The 25653-nt window shown below is 49.3% G+C and overlaps 1 protein-coding gene across 2 annotated transcripts in view; it reads right to left on the bottom strand.

Annotated features, from left to right (window-relative positions):
- BOP1 (BOP1 ribosomal biogenesis factor) overlaps positions 1 to 25283 on the bottom strand; it is a 64136-nt gene extending 38853 nt beyond the window's left edge. Inside the window, exons 1-3 of one of the 2 annotated variants that reach the window (XM_083449032.1) lie at positions 25087 to 25283; positions 23084 to 23272; positions 14854 to 14973 (exon numbers count right to left, since the gene is read on the bottom strand). In XM_083449032.1, coding sequence (XP_083305158.1) covers positions 14854 to 14973; positions 23084 to 23272; positions 25087 to 25143 — 366 coding nt within the window. In that variant the 5' untranslated portion in view covers positions 25144 to 25283. Of the gene's footprint in view, positions 1 to 14853; positions 14974 to 23083; positions 23312 to 25086 lie in introns of those variants that run through there. The other variant, XM_083449031.1, reaches the window with a different exon arrangement.
- Between the last annotated feature and the right edge of the window lie 370 nt (positions 25284 to 25653).

A 25653-nucleotide genomic window follows, 5' to 3' on the forward strand; every position in this document is an offset into this window, starting at 1 on the left:
GTTTTCCCCCTCCCTTCATCTTTTAAAGGTTTCCTCTGGCAACCCTCATGCAGGCAAGGACCTGTTCTAGGAGTTTAAGGCTAAGGCGGGCAACTTTCAGAGAGCTTTCCAAATCATGCCCTGCAGCCAATTGCCCCAACAGCCATTTTCCTCACTCTGGGGAGGGGCTTGGCCTCTTCAGCAGCCTATCTATGGAAAAGAGGGCTTCACATCCGGACGCGGGTCTTTGGTTGCCATCTGCATGCAATGTGCAAATGAGAAAAACTGCTGTTTTTCTGTGATAGGAAAACCTGACTCTAGCAAAGGAAAGATACAAAAATTTCCTGGGTGTGGGCAAATTGGGAGAGAGGGGATCTGGATAGAGACCCCTTCTTCAGCCCAATTGACCCCAGAAAGCCGTAAGGAAGGGAGGGAGTGAAAGAAGATGAGGCGCTGGAGCTGCGCTTGCAACCTGGCACCTCCGCTTTGAACGACAAACGTCAAGATACAGGCGCCACAATCAAGGAGCTCTCACGTAAGAAGAGCTTGGCTGCAGCAGGATCAGGCCAAAGCTGGCTCCTCTAGTACAGGCCCCTGTTCTCACAGGAGTCAACCAGCTGCCTCTTCTGGGAAGCACACAAGCAGGACTGGAGTGCGACAGCAGAGGTCTCCCCACTTGCGATTCTCAGCAACCAGCATTCACAGGCAGACTGCTTCTCCTACTGTGCAAGCAAGACTAGGACCCATTGGTAGTCACCCTCTATGAATCTGTCGAAATTCTCTTTTAAATTCAGCTAAGCTGGTGGCCACTACTACATCAAGTGGGAGTGGTGAGTCTGTCCTGAATTGTCCAACATTCAACTTTTATAAGATGATCCTGTTGGGCCATTATTATGCTTCTTCCCGAAAGAATGGGGAAATGGAGCAGGTGAGAAGCAAAGAGAGTGCCATAGACAGGATACCCAGGGCTCTTGGCAGCTCCTTCCACAGCTGTCAGCCTCATCACAAGTAGAAACCAGAAGCAGCTGGGAGAGAACTGTGCCCGAAATCCTGGAGAGCCAATACTGATCTAGCTGCACTGAGGGCACTTTCCACGTTCAAGAGTTTGCCACATAAATTTAGACTCTCTTCTCAAGCATGGAGATTGGAACGAGGGTAGATCCATTACTGCACTTTCAAGTACAGCTTATACCTGTTTCATAGAATCATAGAGTTGGAAGAGACCACAAGGGCTTCACTTGTGTGGGCGCACCATTTGTGGTCCCTTCCCTCCTAAAGGTTTATCATTTCTTGAGTTGGGGAACTATATCTCATGGCTTTCACTGTCAAAAGCGATTGCAATTGCCTCCAGATTTGTGGCCTATTTGAAATCAACAAGGACTGTCTACTCCTTTTCACATAAAAATAATAAGTACCCATGAGCTGGCATCTTCCAGTCTAGCCGATCCGATGACGAGTGAATTCCTAGCCTTAAGTATCAACCCTGCAGAGGAACTGCTTTTCTTCCTGAGAAATCTTTCTGGATCTATCTTCATTAAAGCTCAATTAAACTGAGGGGAAAGGAACTCTGAAACCCTACCCTTGCCTTCCAGAAAAATAAAATACTTCATGCTGGGTGTAAATTAAAACCAACGTAGCAGCAGCAGCCTGGGGGGAAAGACGGGCAGAGGACAGGATGACGTGGGGCTCAAGCATCGGAGCATCGTCCCTGGTGCCAAGACATTCCTGAGCATGGCGAGGAGAGCTCCCTGCTGCGGGAATGTACACAAAGGCACGTGGATGGGAGGCAGCCCAAGGCTCACCTACGGAGGAAAAGGAGATCAGGTCTTTGCCAGCTTTGCCCCTCCTCACCTCCATGCCACCGGGATCCATCCTCTCACTGCCCATAAGCTCTCCAAGCAGAAAAGGAAGAACCTGGGTCTTCTGTTCTTATCATCATTTCCCACTGATGTGTCTCTATGTCTCCCCCAGGTGCCCCCCCCCAGACAAGCATGTGGCTGAATGGCAATGTGGGAAGCAAGCAAAGTATTTCTGAAGGACTCCACAATGCCCTTCTGGCTGGAGACCAGACACCTGGGCCACCCACTGGTCTGCCCTCTCCAACCCATAGGATCTGCTTTGCCAACCTCACAACCTATTTCTGAAGATGTAGATGTTACAACAACTCATTACCCTTCCATTGAGCAACGGTGCCCCTTCATTTTCTAATTACTTAATTACCCAAGCACCAACTTCTCTTAATTGTAGCAAGAAATGAAATCTACTTTACTAACGCCAAAATGGGAGGAGTTAATGTGATGCTTAGGACCAAAGTTTACAATGCATTTTACAAGTTTTCAAGTTCCACAGAATTCTTCTTCAAACTGTAGTAGCCAGGATGGGCTCCAGGAATGAGAAGTCCACAAATCTTGAATTTTCATGGTAATTTTTGTGGTTCCCACCCAACCAGGATGTACAAAGGAATTATTTATTTATTCTCCCTCCAAAAGGAAATAAAAACATTTTGAAACACATTCTAAAAACAGTTCTCAACCAGTGAACTCAGTATTTCCAGAAACAGTATCTTTCAGTATCATAAAATGCCTGGGTAAACAGGAATGTTTTAAATTCCTCCTGAAAGTAAATAATGAGGGAGAAAGACGCCCCTCACCAGGGAGTGCATCCACAAGCAGGGAACCACCTCTGAAAAGGCACTGCAATGTGTGAGAGCCAACTGAGCAGCCCCCAGTGGCAGCATTTGGGAGCTGAGGGGGGCCCTTTGGCCATGGTGGGCTCTGGAGAGAACCAAAAAGTGAGAACCACTGCTGCTGCTTCCAAGTGCCTCCATCACTAGGGATGATGGGAGAGAATGCAAACAATGCCAAGGAACTTGGTACAGGACCAGAGTTTGCTTTTCCTCAGGGTGGATAAAAATCAATGATTTGAAATAAATAAACAAACAAATAAAATCAGATTCTTTTGATATAAAACAGATTTTTAAAATAAAATAAAAAATGTTTCTAAAGATATTTTTCTATTTAAGTTACATTATAGTCCAAAGGCTATTCATCAGGAAATAAGGATTTGTTTTAAGTTTTTTTTAAAAGAAACCATTTAACCACATCAGTTAACAAACATGGATACATATGCTATAATGTTATTGTTTTAGTTAAATAAATAATTGTTTAAATTGTTATTAAGCAAATGATTATTTTTCTCCTTCCAATAACGTACAGCAGAAAAGTTGTCCAAATATAAACAGTTAACTTATTAAACCTCACATAATTTCATAATTATCTGTCTGTGTATTTCTAATAGTATAACCAAATCAGTGATTTTTGATGTAACTGTAAAAACTACTCTGAAAATTTATTATTCCAAAAATGAAACCATCTGGTTGTCAATATTAAGATTATACCAGTAAGAATGAGTCTTTCTGTAAAAAAAAAGAAAAGAAAAGAAAAAAAAGATTTAAATCAAGTCTTACTGACTAGCAATTTAAATTGTGATTTAAATCAAATCCACCCTGCTTCTTCTCTCTCCATAGTTTGCAAGACTATGTTCCCTGGCCTGGGGAAGAAGAGAAATCTTTCACTGTATGTTGGACAACCAGAGTCACCACAAAGAGACCTGTGATGGCCAGAGACCACATCTGTGCATAACCTCTCTAGGTGACACCTGATGTCTCGTACCATGAACTGAGAAGGCCGTAGCTATCCATCACTTCTAACAACTGCACAGGTGAAAGAAATTGCCCGTGGAGCACAGCTCTCAGAAAGCAGCCCTGCTGAGCTTCTGCAACTTGCGCTGGGCGTTTTGGAGAAGGCAAACTAGCAGCAGCAGCAGCAGCTGCCGGGTGCCGACAGCACCAGACACGGCTGGGTTGACTAAGCCCACTTTCCTTCCTCTTTGGAGCTCTGGTTCCGGCAGCAAGGCAGGAATCCCAGCAGACCCCGGCGGAATGGAGGTAAACTTGCCTCCAAAAGGGCAGCCGTAAGCCGAGACGAACCCAGCACACAGAGGGGGAAAATAAATGGAAAGAAAGTTTCCACTCCTCACCTCAAAGCTGCTGTGGGTTTCTCTCCCTTTCTGGGTCAGAGAGAGAGAGAGAGAGAGATGATCGTTTCAACTATTCACTGATGTCATTTTTTCCAGGATAAAAAAAGCTCTCCCTGCCAACCCCCTCTCTTTTTCCTCCCACATAACACACTTCTATGCAAACACTTCAAAAATCAATTTGGGGGAGGCCAGAAGACAGAGTAATTCCTTCCCTCTTTTTATGAGGGCACCCACACCCGTTCTTCGGCAGGGGGGCCTCACACCACACCCAGCCCCAAGCCGAGAGAGAGGGCAGCTCTCTGCCTGGAGAGCCCAAAATAGAAGTGCTGCTGGGCTTCCTTGCCATGCCGGCGTCTGCACACAGGCGGTGATACGTCAGCCAAGTGGCTAAGCTGGACCAGAGCAGGATGCCAGGCAGCACTGACCTCTCTGAGGGCAACAGCGGGCAAAGCAGTCTGCCCGCCACTGCCCAATAACCCAGCCACCCTGGTTTCCTCTGGCTGGCATGCATGCTGGGCCTTGCTGTGTGCTCAGAGGATAGGAGAGAAGCTGAAACGAACAAGAAAGCCCTCAGCAGCCCAAGATGCCCACACCCTTGCGAAGCCCAGGAGGTAGCATACAAGGCTTGGGTTCCAATGCCAGCCACACACAGAGAGAGAGAGCCCAAGGCAGAAGGACAAAAGACAAGCAAGCTGGATCAGGCCCCTGGCCCACCGAGTGCAGCACCCTGTTCTCACAGCAGCCAGCCAGGCTGGAGCTGTCAATGGTTTTCTCTCTCATCAGGGGCCTTGAGAACTCTCTTCTAGGGCAGCTTAGGAACACAGCTAACAAACAAGGCTGGATTTGGTTTCTGAATGGTTTAACCCATGCCTGCAATGCTCTCTCTTCCAGCATTAGAAACTGGGGTACAAAAGTTAGGAGCCATATGGCTCCTGGGACCTGGATTGTGGGCACAAAAACAGAATGCCTGGTCACCCAATTTTCTTTCTTTAATGGATTTCTTTTTAAAAGACAGATAGCAGTAGTTTTACTTTATTTTTATTGTTTTGCTGCCGGGTGAATCAGGGGATTAGCAGGCTAGGGAAGGAGCAAGAGACACCTCTTTTGCTACCATGCTACCCCCCTGATTCACTTGGTAGCGCAGTAGCAGCAGCAAATAATAATAATAATAAAATAAAAAATTGCTGCCTGGTGATTCAGGGGGTCAGCAGACTAGCAAAACAGCAAAAGACATATCTTTGTTTTTGCTGCTGCTGCGCTACCAGGTGAACCAGCTGTTTGGCAGGGTAGCGCAGTAGCAACAGATGCGTCTTTTGCTGCTGCGCTACCCTGCTGACCCCCTGAATCACCCGGCCAGGCAGGTGGAGATGCTAGGAGCCAAAGGTGGCATCTCCATCCACTTGCAAAAGGCCGGCTGCCAGTTGAAAAATGCAACTGGTGCCTGCTAATTTCGGAGCTGCTCTTGACTGTTGGGTCTGGGAAGTCAAAGCAAAAAGTGGTTTTCAGTCATCCCTGCAGGTTATGTTTCACACTGCACAGCAAATACAACCTATTTTCCAAGCAGCTCCTTGCCCAAACTCAGGAGGTGCCACCATCCACGACTCTTCCTACTGCTGCTGGCACAGCATCCTAGTCAGTCTCCTCAGACCCTCCTTGCTACCTGCCCCTAATCTAGCTAACCCTCTTCAGCCCCTCCAGTCTCAACCTCCGCCCCCTCCAACTGCTGGTCCTTCCCATCACTCCTCAATGCTGTTAGCACCAGCCAAGGTCCTGTGGCTGCCTACTTGCCATTTCAGGCTGGTTTTTGTTATAAGTGAGCTGGTCCTGAACACCAGTTCTCTACACCCACACAGAGATCCCTAATGTTTTTTTAAACTGTGCTTATATATAAAAAGTAAAGAAGGCACTCAAGACTTCCAACAATTACATTTCCAGTACAATTAAAACCGGGAACCATTAAGAAGTCAGAATAAAACCAACCAAAACAAACCCACAGCCAGCAAGATTCCAGTGCCCTGAATGCCTCCTGTGCTTCTTGAAAAGGTCACCAAATGGACCAGTCTCACCTCCTTTGAGCAGTCACCCTTGAAAAGGCTTTGCCCTGTCTCCTTCAAGGAAGAATGCAGAACAGAAGAGGAGAAGAAGAAGAAGAAGAGGAGTTTGGATTTGATATCCCGCCTTTCACTCCCTTTAAGGAGTCTCAAAGCGGCCAACAATCTCCTTTCCCTTCTTCTGTGAGATGAGTGGGGCTGAGAGACTTCAAAGGAGTGTGACTGGCCCAAGGTCACCCAGCAGCTGCATGTGGAGGAGCAGAGACGCGAACCCTGTTCCCCAGATTACGAGACTACCGCTCTTAACCACTACACCACACTGGCTCTCAACAGGCCCTCCAAAGATGAGAGCAATTGAGAGGCAGGTCCAGGCGGGAAGAGGCAATCCTTCAGATGCCCTGAGGGTCTCAAGCCCTTGATGGCTTTATTGGTAAGAGCCAGCACCTTGACCTGGGGCCAGAAGCAAATTGGAAGGAATTGCAACTTAAACAAGACTGGTAGAATATATTGAGAAAAAGTGATAATCTGCATTTTATTATGGATCTCTTATGATTATAATTGTATTTCTACACCTGTTTTGATTTTTATATTGTACAGCTATTATTTTAAGCACTGACATTTGTTTTCTGTATTGCAAACCACCCTATGGTCTTTTGGTGGCATATACGTTTAAATAATGATAGCAATTCTAACCACGACACTTTTCAAGGGAAATCCCACATACTCTGCCGTAATCTAACTCAGATGCGACTACTATCTGTATCAAAAGCAAAAGATTGAGCTTTGCAGGGCTGCGTCTATTCTGCAATTCCATGCAAGCAGTGAAAAAGCACAACATCTCATATTGGGTTAAGAAGACCAACTGCAGAGACTTGTGAGAAGCCGCAGTAATCTTAGTGTTTAAAGTATGATTTTAAGTGATTTTTTAAATGAATAAATGCACACCACCCTGGGACCTAGTGGTGAAGGGCAAATATAAATTCAAATAAATAAATACAATTTAAAAAAGCAGGCTTCTTTGTGTAGCCTTGAAAACATGTGGGGACCAGATCCATGAGGTGGTGGAAGTGTCCCAAGGGCAGGAGGCAGAGCCTTAAGCCTTTCCCTATTGCCAGCAGGAAGAAAATCATCTATCCAGAGGCAGGCAGAAACCAAACAAACTCAGGAGTGGGATCCCAATTGCATGTTCCCTGCTGAAACTCTGGAATCCCAACCAGCTCAGTGGAGTCTGATATGCCTCCCAAAGGCATTTCAAAAGATTCCTCGGCGTGACGCTGTGCCCATTTCTCCTGCATCATATTTGCTGGCATGATTTCTTCATTATGCTTTGCTTTCCCTTGCACACGGAGGAGAGCCTGGTTTAACAGCCTCCAGATTAAGAAACCATATTTTCTCGCTACACCCAGTTCTGAGCTCCCCTCTCTACGACAGTGGGGCGAAGGCCAGAATCCAGCTCTCCTGAAGCATCACGTTCATTCCTGTGGCGTCACCACAGCCCTTTCTGCAGGATTCCCTCCTGTTTCCTGCACCTCCTGCCCAAGGCATTCTGCTTTCTCCACAGCTGATGCTCATGGAATGGCTTCCCTCCCAACTCCCCCAACACTGACTCCTTTTGCCTTCAGAACCCTGCAAATTACGCCTGGAAGGGCCTCCTTTCGGAAGGAGCTCAGAGCAAGCAGGGCTGCAGGAGACCCCAGCAAACTCCCATGCCCCAGGGGAAATAAATGTTGGGGGCCGGGGGGTGGGATGCTCGAATCCTGGGGTCTTCCACAAGGAGAGCAGGGTGCGGTCCATGTGACAAAGCATGGCCATCCAGCTTTCCCAGCCAGCTGCTAAAAAACCTTCTGCCCTTACATCTTCCTCTTACTCATGGGTAGGCAAACTAAGGCCCGGGGGCTGGGTCCAGGCCAATCGCCTTCTAAATCCGGCCCGCAGACAGTCCGGGAATCAGCGTGTTTTTACATGAGTAGAATGTGTCCTTTTATTTAAAATGCATCTCTGGGTTGTTTGTGGGGCATAGGAATTTGTTCCTTTTTTTTTTTTCAAAATCTAGTCTGGCCCCCCACAAGGTCTGAGGGACAATGGACTGGCCCCCCCTTCTGAAAAAGTTTTTTTTTGTAAATTAGTTTAACTTAGAATGTTAATTTAACCTTCTAATTCCACGGGGGGGGGGGGGGTTGCTGACCCCTGCTCTCACTCCTGGTGGCTGCCCAGTCCCACTCTCAAGCCCAGTCTTCATTTCCTTATTGGCCTCTGCATAAGCACACATGGAAGACACATGGGGCTGCAGCCAATGAGACTTCCTCCTCTCCCCAACCCATATATGCCCCCAAAATCTGCTCCCAATGGTCCCTCAACAGTCCAGAGCTTATTTTGAGAGGCAGGGGGAGGCAGGAAGAGAGGGAGAGGAAGTCCCCTGCACCCGTGAAGCTGAAGCACTGAACTGTGCCAGGAGTAACAGACTTTGTGAGGCATGCCCCAGGGTAGCAAACAATGTCACTGAAGAACACCAGGCCACCATAGCAACTCCCGACCTGGTGCACTCCAGGTGGATACGAGATCCCATCATCCCTGGCCATGGTGGAGGGCACCAGGTTGGGGAAGGCATGTCTACCATAGGACACTCAAAGTCACCAAGTGGGAAGAGCCACAGAGAACCTCAGGGCTCCCCTGGCAACTTTCCATGACTCTCAAGGGGAAGGCAGCTTAAGCCTTTGGAGAATCTGTGCCCCAGAGCTGCCACCCTTTGCTGTGTTTTCCTTTAAGCACCTTCAAAGTCTTGCCAAAGCAACTTTGGTATGAGCAAAGGCTGATAATTAACTCTGAGTGCAAAGCAGTGGCTCCCTACACAGCAGGGAGAGGACTGCAGCCCGTGGATGAAGCCCTGTCGATTCCCCTCCAACATGCAGCTGAGACACCCAGTCAGCTTTTCAACGTTGGGAGAAAGTGCTGGCATGGATTTCAGCAGCAGCAGCAGCAGCACCTCAAAGCATGTCCCCTCCGCCGTGGGTCTGGCAGAGAAGCCGACATTCACAGACAGCTTTGCTGAGCTTCACACCGTCTGCAGGAGCGAAGGCCGACGCAGCTGTGAGCGCTGGTGGGTTGGGAAGCCATGCCCGCTCGTGGCGCAGTGAGTTCAAGAAGCCGCCTGCCAGGAGCACATTCTGAATGATTCCCCCCTCCCTCAGCTAATCAGCTACTGAAAGAAGAGCTCCCTCCGTCCTGCCAGGGGCTGCACACTCTCCCCCCGCCACCCACCTCCTGGTCAGCTGCACCATGAAGGAGGGAAGTGGGCTTGGAACAGCCGCTGGCTCGCGGAGGAGCACTCAACGCGCCGTCATTCATTATCCACCGACATATGGAATAGTCATTGTGGGAGGAAGCAGAACCAAACAAGAGCCCCAAACTGCTTCCTCCCAGCGAGGCCTTGACAGCCTCTCCAGCTCCCGGCCATTCATCTCCGGGCAGCTGAAGGGGCGGGAGGGAGGGACGCTCGGTCTGCCCAGCAAGCAAGCAAGTGCGGCACACACAGGCAGTGCTGGGGGGGGGGCAGGGAGGGGAAGGAGCGCAAGAGCAAGGGGGCCGGGGATTTCCCCAGCTCCAGCCTGACGGGGACATAGCTGCACAGGCGGCACCTCTGCTCTCCCCACTGTGCAGCAGCCACCTCTGCAGCCAAGCGGGGGTGCAGTGGGAGACGGTCCAAGGCGCTGCTGCGAGGAGGCAAGGCGAGCAGAGCTGCCTTATCCGGGACGGCCCAGCCAGGCCACGCCAGGAAACCAATTTATTTTGTTGTGTCTCTTCCCAGAACACACGGTAGAGAAGGAGTTGGGCGGCACGCCAGGCCCAACGCCGGCGGCTGCCAACTGAGCAGGAGCTCAGTAGGAGGAAGTTTAGTCTGTGCTCAGCGCAGGGGCAGCCGTGTGGGCCTCCCTCCGCTGCTTGCTAGTCTTCGCTACACAAACCCACGCAGGCCAGGAGGGCGGCGAAGATGGGGTGGCGTAGAGGGGAGAAGCACCAGCGCTTGCAGAGGGGGCAGGCAGGTGAACAGGAGCTGAGCCACAACACTGCTAGCACGGCAGTCGTGCTCCGGAAAGGAAGCAGAATCATCCCTCCCCACCCCATTTTCTGCTAAGGAAGCCCAGTTCTGCTGCCAACAAGGCAACTCAGCAATTTGCACATTTTCACTGCCTTCTGCTCACCTTGCTACCTCTATGATGCAGACAGGAACCAGGTTTGCAAATAATCAGGAAGGGAAACAGGGCTATGCCAGGAGGAAAGGGCATGGAAAAGAGGGATACGGGGCCTGTAGGCAGGACTGAAGAACCAAGAGTTGTGAACGCCCCCTGGATCCTTCCCCTCGGCCCCAAGTTTGGAAACTGCAAGGGATCAGAGGACAGTTCTGTACCAGATCCCAAACTGCATACCTATGTGTACAATCACAGATGTGGATAACACACTTCGTCCCAGCCAGGCCCTGGGCCAAGGCTCCTGGGGCCAGCCTCCCGTCCCCACAGGACGCTGCCCGGCCGGGCCAAACCTCACAAGCCAGGCACATCCAGGGGGTGAGGGGAAAGGGCTGCACCCAACTGCTGCCTCTGGAAAAGGCACCTCTTCTGGCAGGACACCTTCTGCCTTGCAAGCCTTGGCACTGCCCAGCAAAGAGCAAAGACCCATTGCCAGCTCTCCTCGCTGCTGCTTTGGCTGGTAACACTTAGTGGCACAGCTGCAAGAACAATCATCCAGCTGGACAGAATTGCCTTGGGAAGGAGACAAACTGCAAACCTAGAAGGGCTTCTCTTTTTAAATCCATGACCTCATAGCAAAACATCTCCACTTGCCGTTCCATTTGGAAATGGGTAGAGGAATGTGCCCAGACAGAAAGCCCAGGGCAGGGCAGATCCGAAAGGGGAAGGCTGGGGAAACCAAGAGGAAAGATGGCGGAGCAGAGGAAAGGAAGCAGAGCTCCTCCGTAGGAGTGCGTGCGCACTCATTCCACTCATTCTCCCCACGCCTCCGTTCTATGCCCATCCCCAAAGGTGGACTTTGCCAAGCCTGCAGCTGCGCAGGACAGGCGCCAAGCCACTCACAATCTGACACTTGCCAGGCTGAGTCACGCTACGGGTTCAGCAAGCCCAGCATCCTGTTTCCAATGGGGGCCAGTCCCATTTCCCCCCGCAGGAGACAGAGGGTAAGTGAGTGGGTTGTGTGGTGAAGCTCATCCTTTGCTTCCATCACTGGGTTTTTACGCCCATTTTATTATCCTCAGTGTGATCATCAAGCTTTTCTTCTGAATGTAGGCTGGAAGACTCCAGAGCAGGGATTGTCACACTTCTAAGTTCCAACCTATCAGGAGTGCAAAGCTCTTTGCTAAACCTGAGTTTTTCAATTTGTGTCCTTAGGCTCTTTGAAACAACCTTCTGGGCTCCCAGTCCTCATGCCTGAAGATAGAGGGACTTTAATTACCCGAAGCTTTGCGTCTCTAACCAGAAGCACGGGGGACACTGGCCTTGCCAATCTAGAGTTCAAGGGAGCAAGCTTGTGCCTCGGGGTTACAATGCACAGCGAGAAGCGCACGTCCTGGGCACAGGAAGCAGCAGCATCCAGACTCTTCTGGAGGAGAGATAAATGCAATTACAGAAAGAGAGGGAGGCAGGAACAAAGCCACTGGAAGCCTCTCTGATGTCAACAGGTTCTGAATCAGTGCTCCCCTCAATGGGGCCCTGAAATAGGACCAGCTGGGGAGGGAGAGACCTTGGATTCAGACATGAAAGAGCTGTGTCCCTGGGTAATGCTCGAGACATTACACAAGCGTGCGTTTTGTATGGCCATATATTTCATTACGCTCTCAATCTCTATTCCAGACCCGGCACTTCCGCAGCTCCCGCTCCAGACCAGGTGGGCTTCTAGTCTGTGGATGCCCTGAACGCATGACTCTGCTGGGTCAGAAAGGCAAGCAGGGATTTCATTCCTTGGGATGCCAAGTCCAGGTCCAAGCCCCCTGCTCTCTTGTGGCCTCACCCACTCAGACTCCCCAAATAATCATCCCACTCAGATAATACCATATGCAAGCAGCACTCCTCTGTGTCACCCTGGGCAGCTGGCTCTGACTGACTAAAAGCTACATGAGAATTTGATAGGGAAGCCTGTCCCAAGTCTTTCCCAACTGGCTGCTGATTCAAATAGCCTCTCTCAAAGTGACAGGAAAACCCTCCAGAATGCACTCCTTACCATCCAGATCTTGGGTATTAGTAAACACCATCAGGTCCTTCTCTGGATTGACAACATTCACAAACCTGCCCCCCCCCCGATGCCCCTCATTTCCTGCTTCACAGAAGACGAACCCAGCCAGCTTTAAGCAAGTCTTTAAGGTGCTTCCGTTGCTTAGATTGGGACTACCACATAGACCGGGTGGAAGAATGGGAACTGGAGGCAAGCAGTTGCAAATGCAGCCACACGCTTGCTAAAAAGGAATGACAGGCAGTGCTAATGCTGTTGTGGCAGGCATTGTGGGGAAGAGATCAGGCTGGTGGGACAGGGGAATGGGGAGGGAGCTTTCCTGTCCTTCAGCCAGAAACTGAGAGAGTTCAAGGACTCGGGAGGTGACAGGAGGTTAGGAATGCTGACCCACATTCTGCTTGCTGAGAAGGAACTAACAAGTTATTCTACTGCATTACTCAGGGCAGATGTTTCCACAAGAATGACAAAGGCAGCAAGGAAATCCCTGTCTTCTTCAACTAAAATGCCAACAAATAATTCAATTATGTCTTACAGAGCAGACTTTTGTAAAAACAAAAACAAAACAAAAAAAGCCACCTCCTTGTGCTGATTCTGTCAAGGAGAAACAGCTGTGTCCATGTGACTCACCAGAGCTACATGACACTCAGGCTACAACAGTCAACATGGAACAATTTTGCCCCAATGTCTCAAACTCAGAGACCTCCCTATTTCCTTGCACACTTCTGAACTTTCCACCCTGCTAGGAGCAGTATTTTTCCCACCCGCTAGCTTTTTGTGCATGCTAAATATACCACACAGAGCTCCTGCCTTCTTTTGAGGTCTTTTTTTACAGTCTCCCACTATTTTGCTCTGAACTGCCTAGAAACAGTGCCCAGAACTTGATTAGGTGTCTGCCCTTGGACATGATTATTTCTGCAGTTTATGGCTCAGGACCGCAACTTCTCAAGAACCACCTCTGCCCATATGAACTGACCTGGTCCCCTGAAATCAGCATCTTTTGTGGCAGGTCTGTGGGTTGGCTCCCCGTTTGAGGAATGCTCTCCCCAAGGAGGCTTGCCTGGTACCTTCGTTACATATCTTTAGGCACCAGGCAAAAACATTCTCCTCCTAGGCCTTTGGATAATTAAGCAATCTACGGCCTTTTAAACTGCGTGTGTGAGGAGGGGAGGTGTTGTTTTTGTTTGTCACAATGGTATGTATTTTTGTGTTTTTATATTGTAAACTGCCCTGTGATCCTTGGATGAAGGGCGGTATAGAAAGTTAATAATAATAAAGAATACGGTATTGTGAGAAATGAGATAAACAAGAAAGATAGGAAATTATTTTTGTACGCAGTAACAGCAGCGAGAATATTGTTAGCCCAGAAATGGAAACAAGAAGAACTACCAACACTGGAAGAATGGAGAATGAAAATGATGGACTTTGCAGAACTGGATAGAATGACAGGAAGAATTAGGAATCGACGAGATCAGAGATTTATTGAAGAATGGGAAAAATTTTCAGAATATATGCATAATTTAGGTGAAAAACAAATAACGCTTGTAACGTTTAGCGAAGCTTTGTAAAAAAGAAAGTTAAAATTATGGATTGAAAGCAGATTTAATTTAAGAAGTAGATAAGAACTAAGAAATGTGTGGAAAATTGAGAAGGGAAGGAGTACCAGCCAAGTTGAGGGAAGTCAAAAAAAATGAGAGAATGGTTTTATAAATTGTTTGAATTGTATTAATTTGTTTTATTTGTAAACTGAATAAAAATTATATTTTAATAATGATGATAATAATAATAATAATAATAATAATAATAATAAAGAATACAACTTTAAGAGGTCTTGGCAATTTTGCAACAAGACCATCGAGGGCTCATTTGAAGTGCATTACCTATTGTAACCTCCAGACCCTTTTCTGCTGCGACGTCTATCCAATTATCCTCTCTTCAGCGTTGTCAATATTTTCCTCACTTGTGTTTACCACCATTTACCTTCCTCATTCACCTGGAATTTAGTCCAGTTACTTAGCGCTCAACACTAAACCATCAGGTTTTTTTCTTCCTCAGACCATGAGCCCAGAAAAATGCAGCCTCTTACATTTTGCCTGAGGAAAGGTAAACAACGGTCCTCCTCCTGCCTCAAATCCCACACACATCCTCTTGCAACTCTGCAGGCACAAGCCAACCTAAATGTCCCCCCTCCACCAGCCTTTTTCTCACTGCCCTGGAGCCACCCCATAATCCACCTCTCTGGGCCCTGTGTGTGACTAACAGCCTCATCCACTGCTCTTAAGCTTCTTGCAGGATGTTGTCAGTCTCTCTCTCCTCACCCCAACACCACCAGTTCCTCTGTAAAGAACAAACATCAGTGTAACCCATGCAGCCAAATGTCCATATGACAGAAAAATTGGGCCAGCAGTGGCTGAAAAAGCACACAGGAAACACAGAGACACAAGGAGCCAACCCACTTTTCATTCAAAGAGCAGGAGACCTTGATTTGTTTAGCATTGCATGGCCTGGCAAGCCATCACTGCCCACAGAGTAGCATAGGAGACCACCTTACCTCCTCATCAGAGCTGTCTTCCACATATTCATTCTGCAAGAGTGGCTCCTCCTGTGGATTGTGTTCTGTGCCCTTGATCTTACGCTGTGATCGCACTTTCTTCCTGGAAACCTCTTCAGCCTGAAAGACAAGCAGGATGGCAGAAAGAGTTACCATGTACAGGCAGCGAGAGGCTGTGTGTCTTACACAATTGAATGGGAGACCTCCCTAACTACACAAAATGGCCAGCAATGAACACTCAGTGTAGTGAGGGCCTCCCTCCCTCAGGCTATAGGCTAAGGTCTTCTACTACATAGATCCTGGCGCTCCCTCTCAACACATGAAAAAGAAATCGTTACAGTCCACAAAGTTGAGACCTGCAGCCACCCTCTCCCAGGAGAATCTCAGAATCGTAGATTTGGAAGGGTCATCTAGCCCAACCTCCTGCAACGCAGTAATCTCAGCTAAAGCATCCATGGCAGGTGGCCATCAAAGCTCTGCTTAAAAACCACCACCTTCCAAGAGAGTCCACCACCTTCCAAGGGAGTTTGTTCCACTGCTGAACAACTCTTACAGTCAGACATTTTTCCTGATTTTAGTTGGAATCTCTTTCTTGTAACTTGACGCCATTGGTTTGAGTCCTACCCTCCGGAGCAGGAGAAAACAATCTTGCTCCCTCTTCCGTGTGACAGTCCCATGTGACAGATATTTGAGCATGGAGAAAGTGGACAGAGAAAAGTTTTATCCCTCTCTTATAACACTCGAGCTTTGCAGGCATCAAATCAAGTTGAATGTTCAAAGACTCAGGACAGATGAAACCAAGTGCTTATTCATGCAGCTCATAGTTAAACTGTGGAACTCACTCGCCACCAACTTGGATGCCTTTAAGTGAGGATTAGACATTCATGAAAAAAGGCTTTCAATGGGCACTAGTCATGATGGAGGCTATTCTCTGCCACCACAGATGGAGGGACCATGAAAGCAATGCTCCACCTCCACACCCGGGAGGCTTCTGAATGAATATCAGTTGCTGGAAACCACAGAGGGGAGAGGGCTCTTCTGCTCACGTCCTGCCTCATGTCAGAACAGGATGCTGGACAAGATGGGCCACTGGTCTGATCCAGGACAGACAACAGACAGCATTTCTTTGCAGAATAAAGAATGAATCCCCCAAGTTAGTTGTCAGAGGATGTTGTGATGGCTGTCTCCTTATGTAACGTCAGGGAGGTAGATGGGCAATTCTGCATATAGGTCACCCTTCCTCAAGGTGGGAGCCCCCCACTGTTTTGGACTACAAACCCCATCAGCCCCAGCATCATCTGGTCATGCTGCCTAGGGCAGTTGGGAGTTGTAGTCCAAAGCAGCCAAAGGGCACTTTTCTTGGGAAGGCTTACCTAGACCATACTGCGCAAACCCCAGATGACACAGCAAGCAGTGCTCTCTATGCTTTACGCATGGATAGAATGGAAACTTTCAGTACTTTAGATGGCTTGGCCTATCGGCAGCCATGAGCTAAGAGGCAGCAGGCGCCTGCAGATACAACAACAGCAGGAGAAGGCTCCTACTTTCTACGCCGTGTTTGTGGGCTTCCTGAAGGCATCTGGCTGGCCACTCCTGGCAAGAAGAGGCTGGGCTAGATGCAAGTCCCTTAGTCTGGTCCATCAGGGCTCTTCTTAGGATCTGAGACAGTACAGGATCCAACCCCAGCCAGATTCCAGCCCACGGGCCTGGCGTTCCAGACTGCACCTACGCCTTGGCCTGGCGTGCGGGTGCAGGCAGAGCTGCACATCCTTCCCTGTTAAAGAGATTCACCCTCCTCCCCCGCTCAGAGGGGACCCAGCCTGGAGTGGGCTTTACCGGAGGATTTGACAGAATAATCAGAAAAGCAGCCCTACAAAGCACCCCTCCTGGGAGCAGTAAAATCTGCACAGTGTGTGATCACCTTCTGCTGTATGCAACCCATAACACAGCCCTTTCTGCCCCCCCCCCCCCTGACTTCCACCCTTCTGGCCAAGGGGAGAAAGTGGGGCTGGGGGCCTAGAAAGTACAGGGCCAACTAGAAGATGGGATTACAGCAAAAACAAAGGCTTTATTAAAGTCTTTGAAAAAAGGAGAGGTAAGTTTTTTCCCAGGCTTTTGGCATTGAGAAGGTTTTGTCTGTCTCTCCCGCTCTCTCCCCCCCCCCAATTCTCCTTCCTCCCAACACTCCACGAGCTTGGAGAAGAGCCCCATGCTGCAGAAATGGGCCACTGGTGCAGCAAGCCACCCTGGCCACCTTCCAGGTCATGCCAAGGAGGCCCAGGGTCACTGCCAAGGGCAGTGACCCTGGGCTAGCAAGACTGGCCCAGTTCCTCATCCCTTACAGGCACCAGAGCTGCCTCTCAGCACACCTCCAGAACAAGACATGTGGAGCAATGCTGCTGTGGAGACACCCACAGTCCAAAGCGCCCCTAGAATGACCAAGCTTCCCTTCCTGTTGCTGCGCTCCTGTCCCTCTGGCAATCAGCTGGAAGAGAGCTAGGACAAGGCAGGCTGGTGCGGGTTCTTCAGACAACACCACCCAGTGCTTCTCCTCTGGCAGAACGTTCCAAGGCTCCCGCTTTGATTCTCATTTGTTCATTTTCAAGATGGAGGGGCAGTCTTGTGCCACCCTCCTGACTCAGGAGATGTAGGGTAGGGCTCTCAGCTTAGGTGAGATGAAGTGTAAGGTTCTCCCAAGCAGCTTTTATCAAAAGGCATATAAAAGAATTCCCTTGGTGACAGCTAGCCTGGATACATGCTGGGAACCATCCTTCTTGCACAGCAGTCTTGCTCTTGGATTTTTCTACAGCCACACTGGCTCTCTGCATTTTTGATAAATGGACACAAAACGGGGCCTTGCTTCCTGCCCTGAGCAGTCAGTTCAGAGTCTCCTGCAGGAAGGTGGGCAAAGAGGCCACCAGAGGGCAGCATGCAACTCCAAAAGGAATGTGCAGGGGGGAGCAGGGGGCAGGAGAGACAGCCAGGAAAAGCAATCGGAAGGAGTAATTGCAGCAGCTGCGGCAGCCAGGGCTTCCGAGGTGAAGAGGTCAGGCTGTGAGCCGCTGTGCCTGCATCTGCTGATTCAGCAATGCTTGTGGCCAGGTGAGAAGCACTGGCTGGTGCTGAAAACTCACCGTGGAAGCCACTGAGACAGTTCAGTTCTTGAACGGGTGGCACAAGGGTCTGTTCTGCAACTCTTCTCTGCTTTTCGGTAACCGTCTGCATGACTCCTTTAATCTGAAAACTGTGCTGCAATATTTATTACATTTGTACTGACCACCATGAAAACTCTTCTAACACGGCAAATGCCTTTTCGTCAGAAGCCCTACAAGTGCTTCTTCAATTCTCTCTTTGGCACCTTGGGGCATCACCAAGGAAATCCAGGACTAGCAGGACTGAGCTCCTCTGTGCAGAGGATGCTGGTCCCATGCAACTCTCCAATGCCAACTGGAAGAGAACCAAGCTCCCTCCCTGTCAAGGTTAGAGGGATGCAAGTTCCTCTCTTCCTTACCCCCCCCCCCCCCGGCTTCCTAGGAGGTCTGTGAAGTCGAGTGCCCTCTTCATTATTTGAAACTTGAATCCTACCCTTCCTTCAGGGAGCTAAGGCCAGCACACACATATTGCCTCTACAGTTCTAACTCTGTGTGAGGTAGGTTAAGCTAAGACAAGGATGTGCCCAAGGCCAACCTTTGAGCTTCACAACAGAACAGAAATGGCACCCAGGCTCCTCAGGCCAGCAGCCTGTCGCCCAATGAACTACCCAGGCAAAAGCTGGCCACTGCGGCTGAAGGCCTGCCAGAGTTTTCCAAAGATGAAACTGCCTTGCCTCCCGCTGCTTTGTGTCTGAACACTCCACAGAATTGTGCATGCTTGCAACTTAAGACAGCCTTCCAGGGACAAAGAATCATCTGTTTATCACAAATTTATCTCTCCTGAGCCAGCAAAATCAAGGGAAGTTTCTTAAGCCCTGGGTGAAGCGTCTTCCTTTGCTTCCTCCACCTCCTCCTGCTCCTATGCACCAGAGAGGAGGTTCTGCCTTGAGGAAGGAGACCCACCAGTAACAATATAGAAGAATTCCCAACTTTGGAGCGCGCGGCAGAGCTGCAGCACGCACAGGAGCCTTCCATCTCCATCGGCGGCTGACGGTTGTCTATTCCGTTCTACACGTTCATGCTCCCCAGGATCCCTGCCAAGTTGACTGACTGCCAAGCCCTGATGAATAAGGCTGATGACAGAAGCAGGGAGGCCTTGTGCATATATATCTCTCTATCTATTTGCTATTATTTTTATTTACAATGCACAGAGCATAAGGCTCTTGACACCGAAGAAACTTACTGTCTAAAGCCAAGCCAGAGGGGAAATTGTGTGCTGGGAGAGGGAAGGGAGCTCCACACGCCAAAAGCAGCTGCTCAGCTCAGCTGCAACAGGAAGGCCAGAGCATGAAAGGCACTGACATGTTCTCTTAGGCAAAACAGGTCGGATCATGGACAGCAGCAAAGCCTCACCGATCAACGTATCAGGGAGTCCGAATAGGAATGCAAATATGGGAATGCAAATATGCCAACCGCACTAGGAGGTCTGTAGAAAACCAGTTACTCAAGTAAGCACGTCAATCCACATATTGAAAAGCTTGCCTAGTCAGCTCATCTCAAAAAGGGAAGGGTTCAGAAAAGAGCCATCAAAATAATCAAGGGGATGGATTGAGTCCCCTATGAATAAAAGTTGCTGTGTCTGGGACTTTTTAATTTTGAGAAGAGGTGAGTAAGGAGGGACTCAATAAGAAATTTATATAGTTATGTCTGGGATAGAGGTAGTGGACAGAGAAAAGTTTTTCTCTCTCACACACAACACTGGAACTCATGAGCGTGAAATGAAGCAGAATGTTGGAAGATTCAGCAGATACAAGAATTTCCTTCATGCCAATGGCCCAGCATTCTGTTCTCACGGTGACCAGATCCCTGTGGCAAACCTGCAAGCAGGACATGAATTCAACAGCACTCTGCACACCTGCAGTTCCCAATATTAAGAGTATTAATAGGCCTACTGCCTCGGACAGCGGAGGTGGAACACAGTCATCATGTTAATGTTGTTGTTTAGTCATGTCCGCCTCTTCGTGACCCCCTGGACCAGAGCACGCCAGGCCCTCCTGTCTTCCACTGCCTCCCGCAGTTTGGTCAAACTCATGCTGGTAGCTTCAAGAACACTGTCCCACCATCTCGTCCTCTGCCGTCCCCTTCTCCTTGGGCCCTCCATCTTTCCCAACATCAGGGTCTTTTCCAGGGAGTCTTCTCATGAGGTGGCCAAAGTATTGGAGCCTCAGCTTCACGATATGTCCTTCCAGTGAGCACTGAGGGCTGATTTCCTTGAGAATGGAGAGGTTGGATCTTCTTGCAGTCCATGGGACTCTCAAGAGTCTCCTGCAGCACCAGAATTCAAAAGCATCCATTCTTCGGCGATCAGCCTTCTTTATGGTCCAGCTCTCACTTCCATACATCACTACTGGGAAAACCATGGCTTTTACTATACGGACCTTTGTTGGCAAGGTGATGTCTCTGCTTTTTAAGATGCTGTCTAGGTTTGTCATTGCTTTTCTCCCAAGAAGCAGGCATTTTTTAATTTCGTGGCTGCTGTCACCATCTGCAGTGATCATGGAGCCCAAGAAAGTAAAATCTCTCACTGCCTCCATTTCTTCATGGATCACTTTCCTCATGGATCACTTCATGGATCACTCCCTACATGGATCACTGCCTTGCCGTGGCGAAGGGGCTTGAATAACTCAAAGAAGCTATGAACTATGCCGAGCAGAGCACCCAAGATGGACAGGTCATAGTGGAGAGTTTTGACCAAACGTGATCCACCTGGAGGAGGAACCGGCAAGCCACTCCAGTATCCCTGCCAAGAAAACTCCATGGACAAAGACAGTCATCAGGGCTAGTAGCTATTGGGGATGGCAATATTTATTTATATCCCGCCTTTTCCCCAGAACCGGGACTAAAGGAAGCTTTAAAAAATCAAAACACCATGGATAAAACATGAAGTTGAAAACATTTAAATGGCAATTGTCAATTCTCCTTTAGGTATCTGCATGATTATGTCAGGGGGGAAATTCCCCTCAGTATATCCTTACTATACTAGAGCCAGTATGGTGTAGTGATTAAGAGCGGTAGTCTCGTAATCTGGGGAACCGGGTTCGATTCCCCGCTCCTCCACATGCAGTTGCTGGGTGACCTTGGGCCAGTCACACTTCTTTGAAGTCTCTCAGCCCCACTCACCTCACAGAGTCTTTGTTGTGGGGGAGGAAGGGAAAGGAGAATGTTAGCCGCTTTGAGACTCCTTCGGGTAGTGATAAAGCGGGATGTCAAATCCAAACTCTTCTTCTCTTCAAACTCTTCTTACTAAGAATAAAACATCCCTGCTCTTCCCTAGGGAAGCACATTTCATATTCAATGGGAGAAAGAAAAGCTCATCCAGGTTGCAACAGAGTTCTTTCACTGAGGATCTCTATCTCTCTCTCTCTCTGCACATGCATATAAATTTGTTTGCTTTGTTATTTATTTAAAGCCTTTTATTTTGCTTTTCAGGAAGATACCTTGCAATGTGACAATGATATGGGTCCAGAAAATTTTGATCTGGAAAACGCCCCGGGGCATGTTAGGATAATTTGCATCGATAATATTTTAGTTCACATTGGGATATTTTCTGATGCCCTCTAGAGAGTAATCTAATTTAGCACATTTATTTTACTTGTATTTAGTAAGCAAAACTAAAAAGGTAACCCATGTTAAACATTTTGTACCAATACAATACACGTATTTGATCTAAAATATGTGAGAAGAGAAATTAAAGCATACTTATTGAGATTTAAATGTTATGTTTTTTAAAAAAAAATATGGCAGAGAAGTTGAGCCCCTCCCTTGCCCCCTCTCTGACAGGTCCTTGAGACTGTCCACAGGCCGCACACCTTACCAGCCCTCCTCTGCACCCTCTTGAGGTGCTGTTGCATGGCTGGAACATGTCCTTGAATGTGCTAATGCCTCTTCCTTGCCTGGACGGAGGTGTGTGCACTTTCCTTTACTTTTGCATGGCTAGAACATACAAAGCTAAGTCACTTTCTTTGCTTCACCCACAATTAACATGTGACCGCTGGAAGGCTGCCTTTGAGGGAATGAGGACCATGAGCTGAAATTTCCGCACCCTGAAACTGTTCTTAACCTGAGGTACCACTTTAGCTAATGGGGTCTCCTGCTGCCACCGTAGCATGATTTCTGTTCTCATCCTGAAGCAAAGTTCTTAACCTGAGGTACTATTTCTGGGCTAGTGGAGTCTGTAACCTGAAGCATCTGTAACCTGAAGCATCTATAACCCGAGGTACCACTGTACTCCCATTTGCACAATGGCTCTTCCTCATCCTCCCTCCTGCAGCCTCCATGCACCCCGAGAATACACTTTCTGGAGCAATTTTGGGGGTGCACAGGGAGAAAAGGGGAAGGGGAAGTTCTGTTGCATAAGTGAAACTCCGCTTGCATAGCTTGGCATACAATCACCTGAAAAACATGAATTACAACTTTGAAGCTGCTGAGCTTGCCTAACATTGTATGTGCACCTGAACTTCTTAAACGGGAAGCTTCCCAAGGAAAACCAACTTCACTGCAAAATGACAGGCATGACATACGAACTGAAGGGATAGCTCAGGTGGCAGAGCACAAGGCTCCTAATCTCAGAGTTGTGGGTTTGAGTCCCACTTGGGGCAAAGATTCTTACCTTGCAGGAGTTGGACTAAATGACCCTTGCAAGTCCCTTCCAACTCTATAATTCTATGAAATGCAATGTATGTGTAGAACAGTGACAGGATGACAACCTCTGAAGTGTTGCCACTGAAGGAATACAGTCATACCTCGGGTTACAGACACTTCAGGTTGTGTTCTTTCAGGTTACGTACCTGCCGAAACCAGGAAGTACTGGAACGGGTTACTTCTGGGTTTCGGGGGTTGCGCATCCACAGAAGTGCTAAATTGTGCTTTGCGCATAAGCGCCGAATCACAACCCGAGCGTGCGCAGACACAACACTGCGGGTTGCGAACGTGCATCCTGCACGAATCACGTTCGCAACCCGAGTGTCCACTGTATGTGATTTCTTTGTCCAGAACCTCCCTCCTGAAAAGCTGCATGAAAAGAATCACCTAAAGACACAGTGCCACAGATGCAGCACTCTGGAGTATTCTATACTTACAAGTGTATTTTCAGGGGGCAAGACGCCTTCTGACTTCTCCTCGACCCCACTGTCGTGCTCTTCCTCCTCATCCTCTGTGATGCTGTCACTTCCAGAATCCTCTAGTCCAGAGAATACACTTTCATCACTGTCTGTCAGATCATCACTTTGCCCTTCTTGCTCCTCAAGGGGAAGGATGCTGAAGAGAGGCTGCCAGAAGGAAACAGAAAGCATTAGAAGAGTGTACTAGCAGGGGTGTCAAATCCCTATATTGTAAGCCACCCTGTGATCTTTGGATGAAAAGCAGCATAGAAATTTAATAAATCATCATCATCATCATCACCATCCCCTCGTAGGCCAAAAGGTTCTCCCAAACAATGCTACAAACATCACTTGTCAATAGCCTGCAGAGACAAGAACTAATTACCATCCTTCCAATTTCTGGTGCCTTGGGCACCAGAAATATATACCCTGCCATTTAGATATGCCTCTTGTCTTCAACAACCCACCCACCCAACAATGCTAGACCCAGTTCTTGTTGAGACAATTTTACCCAGCTTCCAGCATCGCTACCCAGTTTTCAGTCCAGACTTAAAATGGAAAGTGTAATGGTGGTGGTCAACAACAGATTTAAAGACTCTCTCAAGGCAAATCTAAAAAAATGTAGTATAAGCACCAACAATTGTGAAACACTAGCCTGCAACCGCTCCAAGGGGAGAACAGCCTTTACCAAAAGTGTTATGGGCTTTGAAGACACTCGAACTCAGGACGCAAGGGAGGAACGTGCTAAGAGGAAGGCATGCTTGGCAAATCCACACCGTGATCAACTCCCACCAATGTCCCCACTGTGGAAGGACGTGTGGATCCAGAATTGGCTCCACAGTAACTTACGGACTCACTGTTAAAACCGTGTTTATGGAAGACAATCTTACTCGGCTACAAGTGATTGCCAAAGAAAAAGGTCCAGTTTTGCTTGATGTAAAGAATAAAGGAGGCTGATCGCCGAAGAATGGATGCTTTTGAATTCTGGTGCTGGAGGAGACTCTTGAGAGTCCCATGGACTGCATGAAGATCCAACCTCTCCATTCTGAAGGAAATCAGCCCTGAGTGCTCACTGGAAGGACAGATCCTGAAGCTGAGGCTCCAAGACTTTGGCCACTTCATGAGAAGAGAAGACTCCCTGGAAAAGACCCTGATGTTGGGAAAGATGGAGGGCACAAGGAGAAGGGGACGACAGAGGACAAGATGGTGGGACAGTGTTCTTGAAGCTACCAGCATGAGTTTGACCAAACTGCAGGAGGCAGTGGAAGACGGGGGGGCCTGGCGTGCTCTGGTCCAGGGGGTCACGAAGAGGCGGACACCACTAAACGACAACAACAATGATTGGCTTCATTTCCAAAAAGAATTCATTTTTATTTTTTTGGTAATGGCGATGAGGATGGTGCCAAGTGCCCAGAGAGCCCTTTCGCCTCTTGATAAGCGAGAGACTGCTGCTCATCAGGAGCTCTCGGGGCACCATTCTCATCCCCATCACTAGATTTCTATGGGGCCTTTCATCCGAGGACCACCCGGTGATTTACAACACCACACGTGAAGGTGCCTTACCCCACACCTCATGCCCCTGGCCCACCTGACCCAGCACTGCCCACTCTGACTGGCAGCCGCCCCCCAGGATCTTGCCACCATTCTGGGGCTGCCTGCCCTGGCTCTCCAGGCGCTTCTCGGGGCTCCACCTGCCACAGGGAGAGCAGAAGGGGGCATAGGCTGAGGCAGGCCTGGGTTCGAATCCTCCACGGGGCCACGTGAAGCTGCCTCGCAGCCCGACCGACCTACCTCGCGGGGCTCTTGTTCTGGGATGAGGAAGGGGAAGGGGCGGGCCAGGTCCCCGGCCCCGGAGGGCCCAGCAACTCCCGGAGGGCCTTCCCGGCCCCCTTTCCTCCCGGGGGTCTCGCGCGGGGAAGGGGCTGCCCCTCTTCTCCTCCCACTCCCAGGCCCTCCCGCCCTCCGCCCGTCCCGGCCCTCACCCGGCTGTCGCCGCCGCCGCTGCCTCGGCTGCTCCCTTCTCCGCCGGCGGCCTTCATGCTTCCCCTCAGAGCCGCCGCGTGCGCTCGCCGCTCCAGCTGCCGGCCAGTGCGCAGGCGCGCCGGGAAGGAGCAGGCCCCGCCCCTCCTCGCTCGCTCCCTCGCGCGGCCTCCGCCTCCAAGCCGAGCGGCCTCCTCTTCGGTTCCCTCACGGCGGGCGGGGTCGCCGTCTTTGCCTCAGCGCTAGGATTCGGATACCGGCGGGGAAAACGGGTCTGAGGGGAAACCTGAGGGGAGAGGTCAGAGGGGAAGCTGTGACGTCAGCACACGCGCGCCGGGCTGTCGCTCAGCTCCGCGCATGCGTCCCACAGGCCCGAGCGTAAGTCTCTGGTCGCCGGAATGGCTTCGAAGGGACCCTGATGCACATAGACACACGAAGGGTAGACGTGCACATGGAGCGCAGCTGCCGGGCTGACTTTGGAACTCTTTTCCTCCAAAATGAGGGCTGTCCGTAGAGAAAGCTGCTCGTTACAAGGGGTATATTTCCTTTTAAAAAAAATAAATTAAAAT

The sequence above is a fragment of the Podarcis tiliguerta genome (genome assembly GCF_965153285.1).
Source record: "Podarcis tiliguerta genome assembly, chromosome: 7".
NCBI classification, from domain to species: Eukaryota; Metazoa; Chordata; class Lepidosauria; order Squamata; family Lacertidae; genus Podarcis; species Podarcis tiliguerta.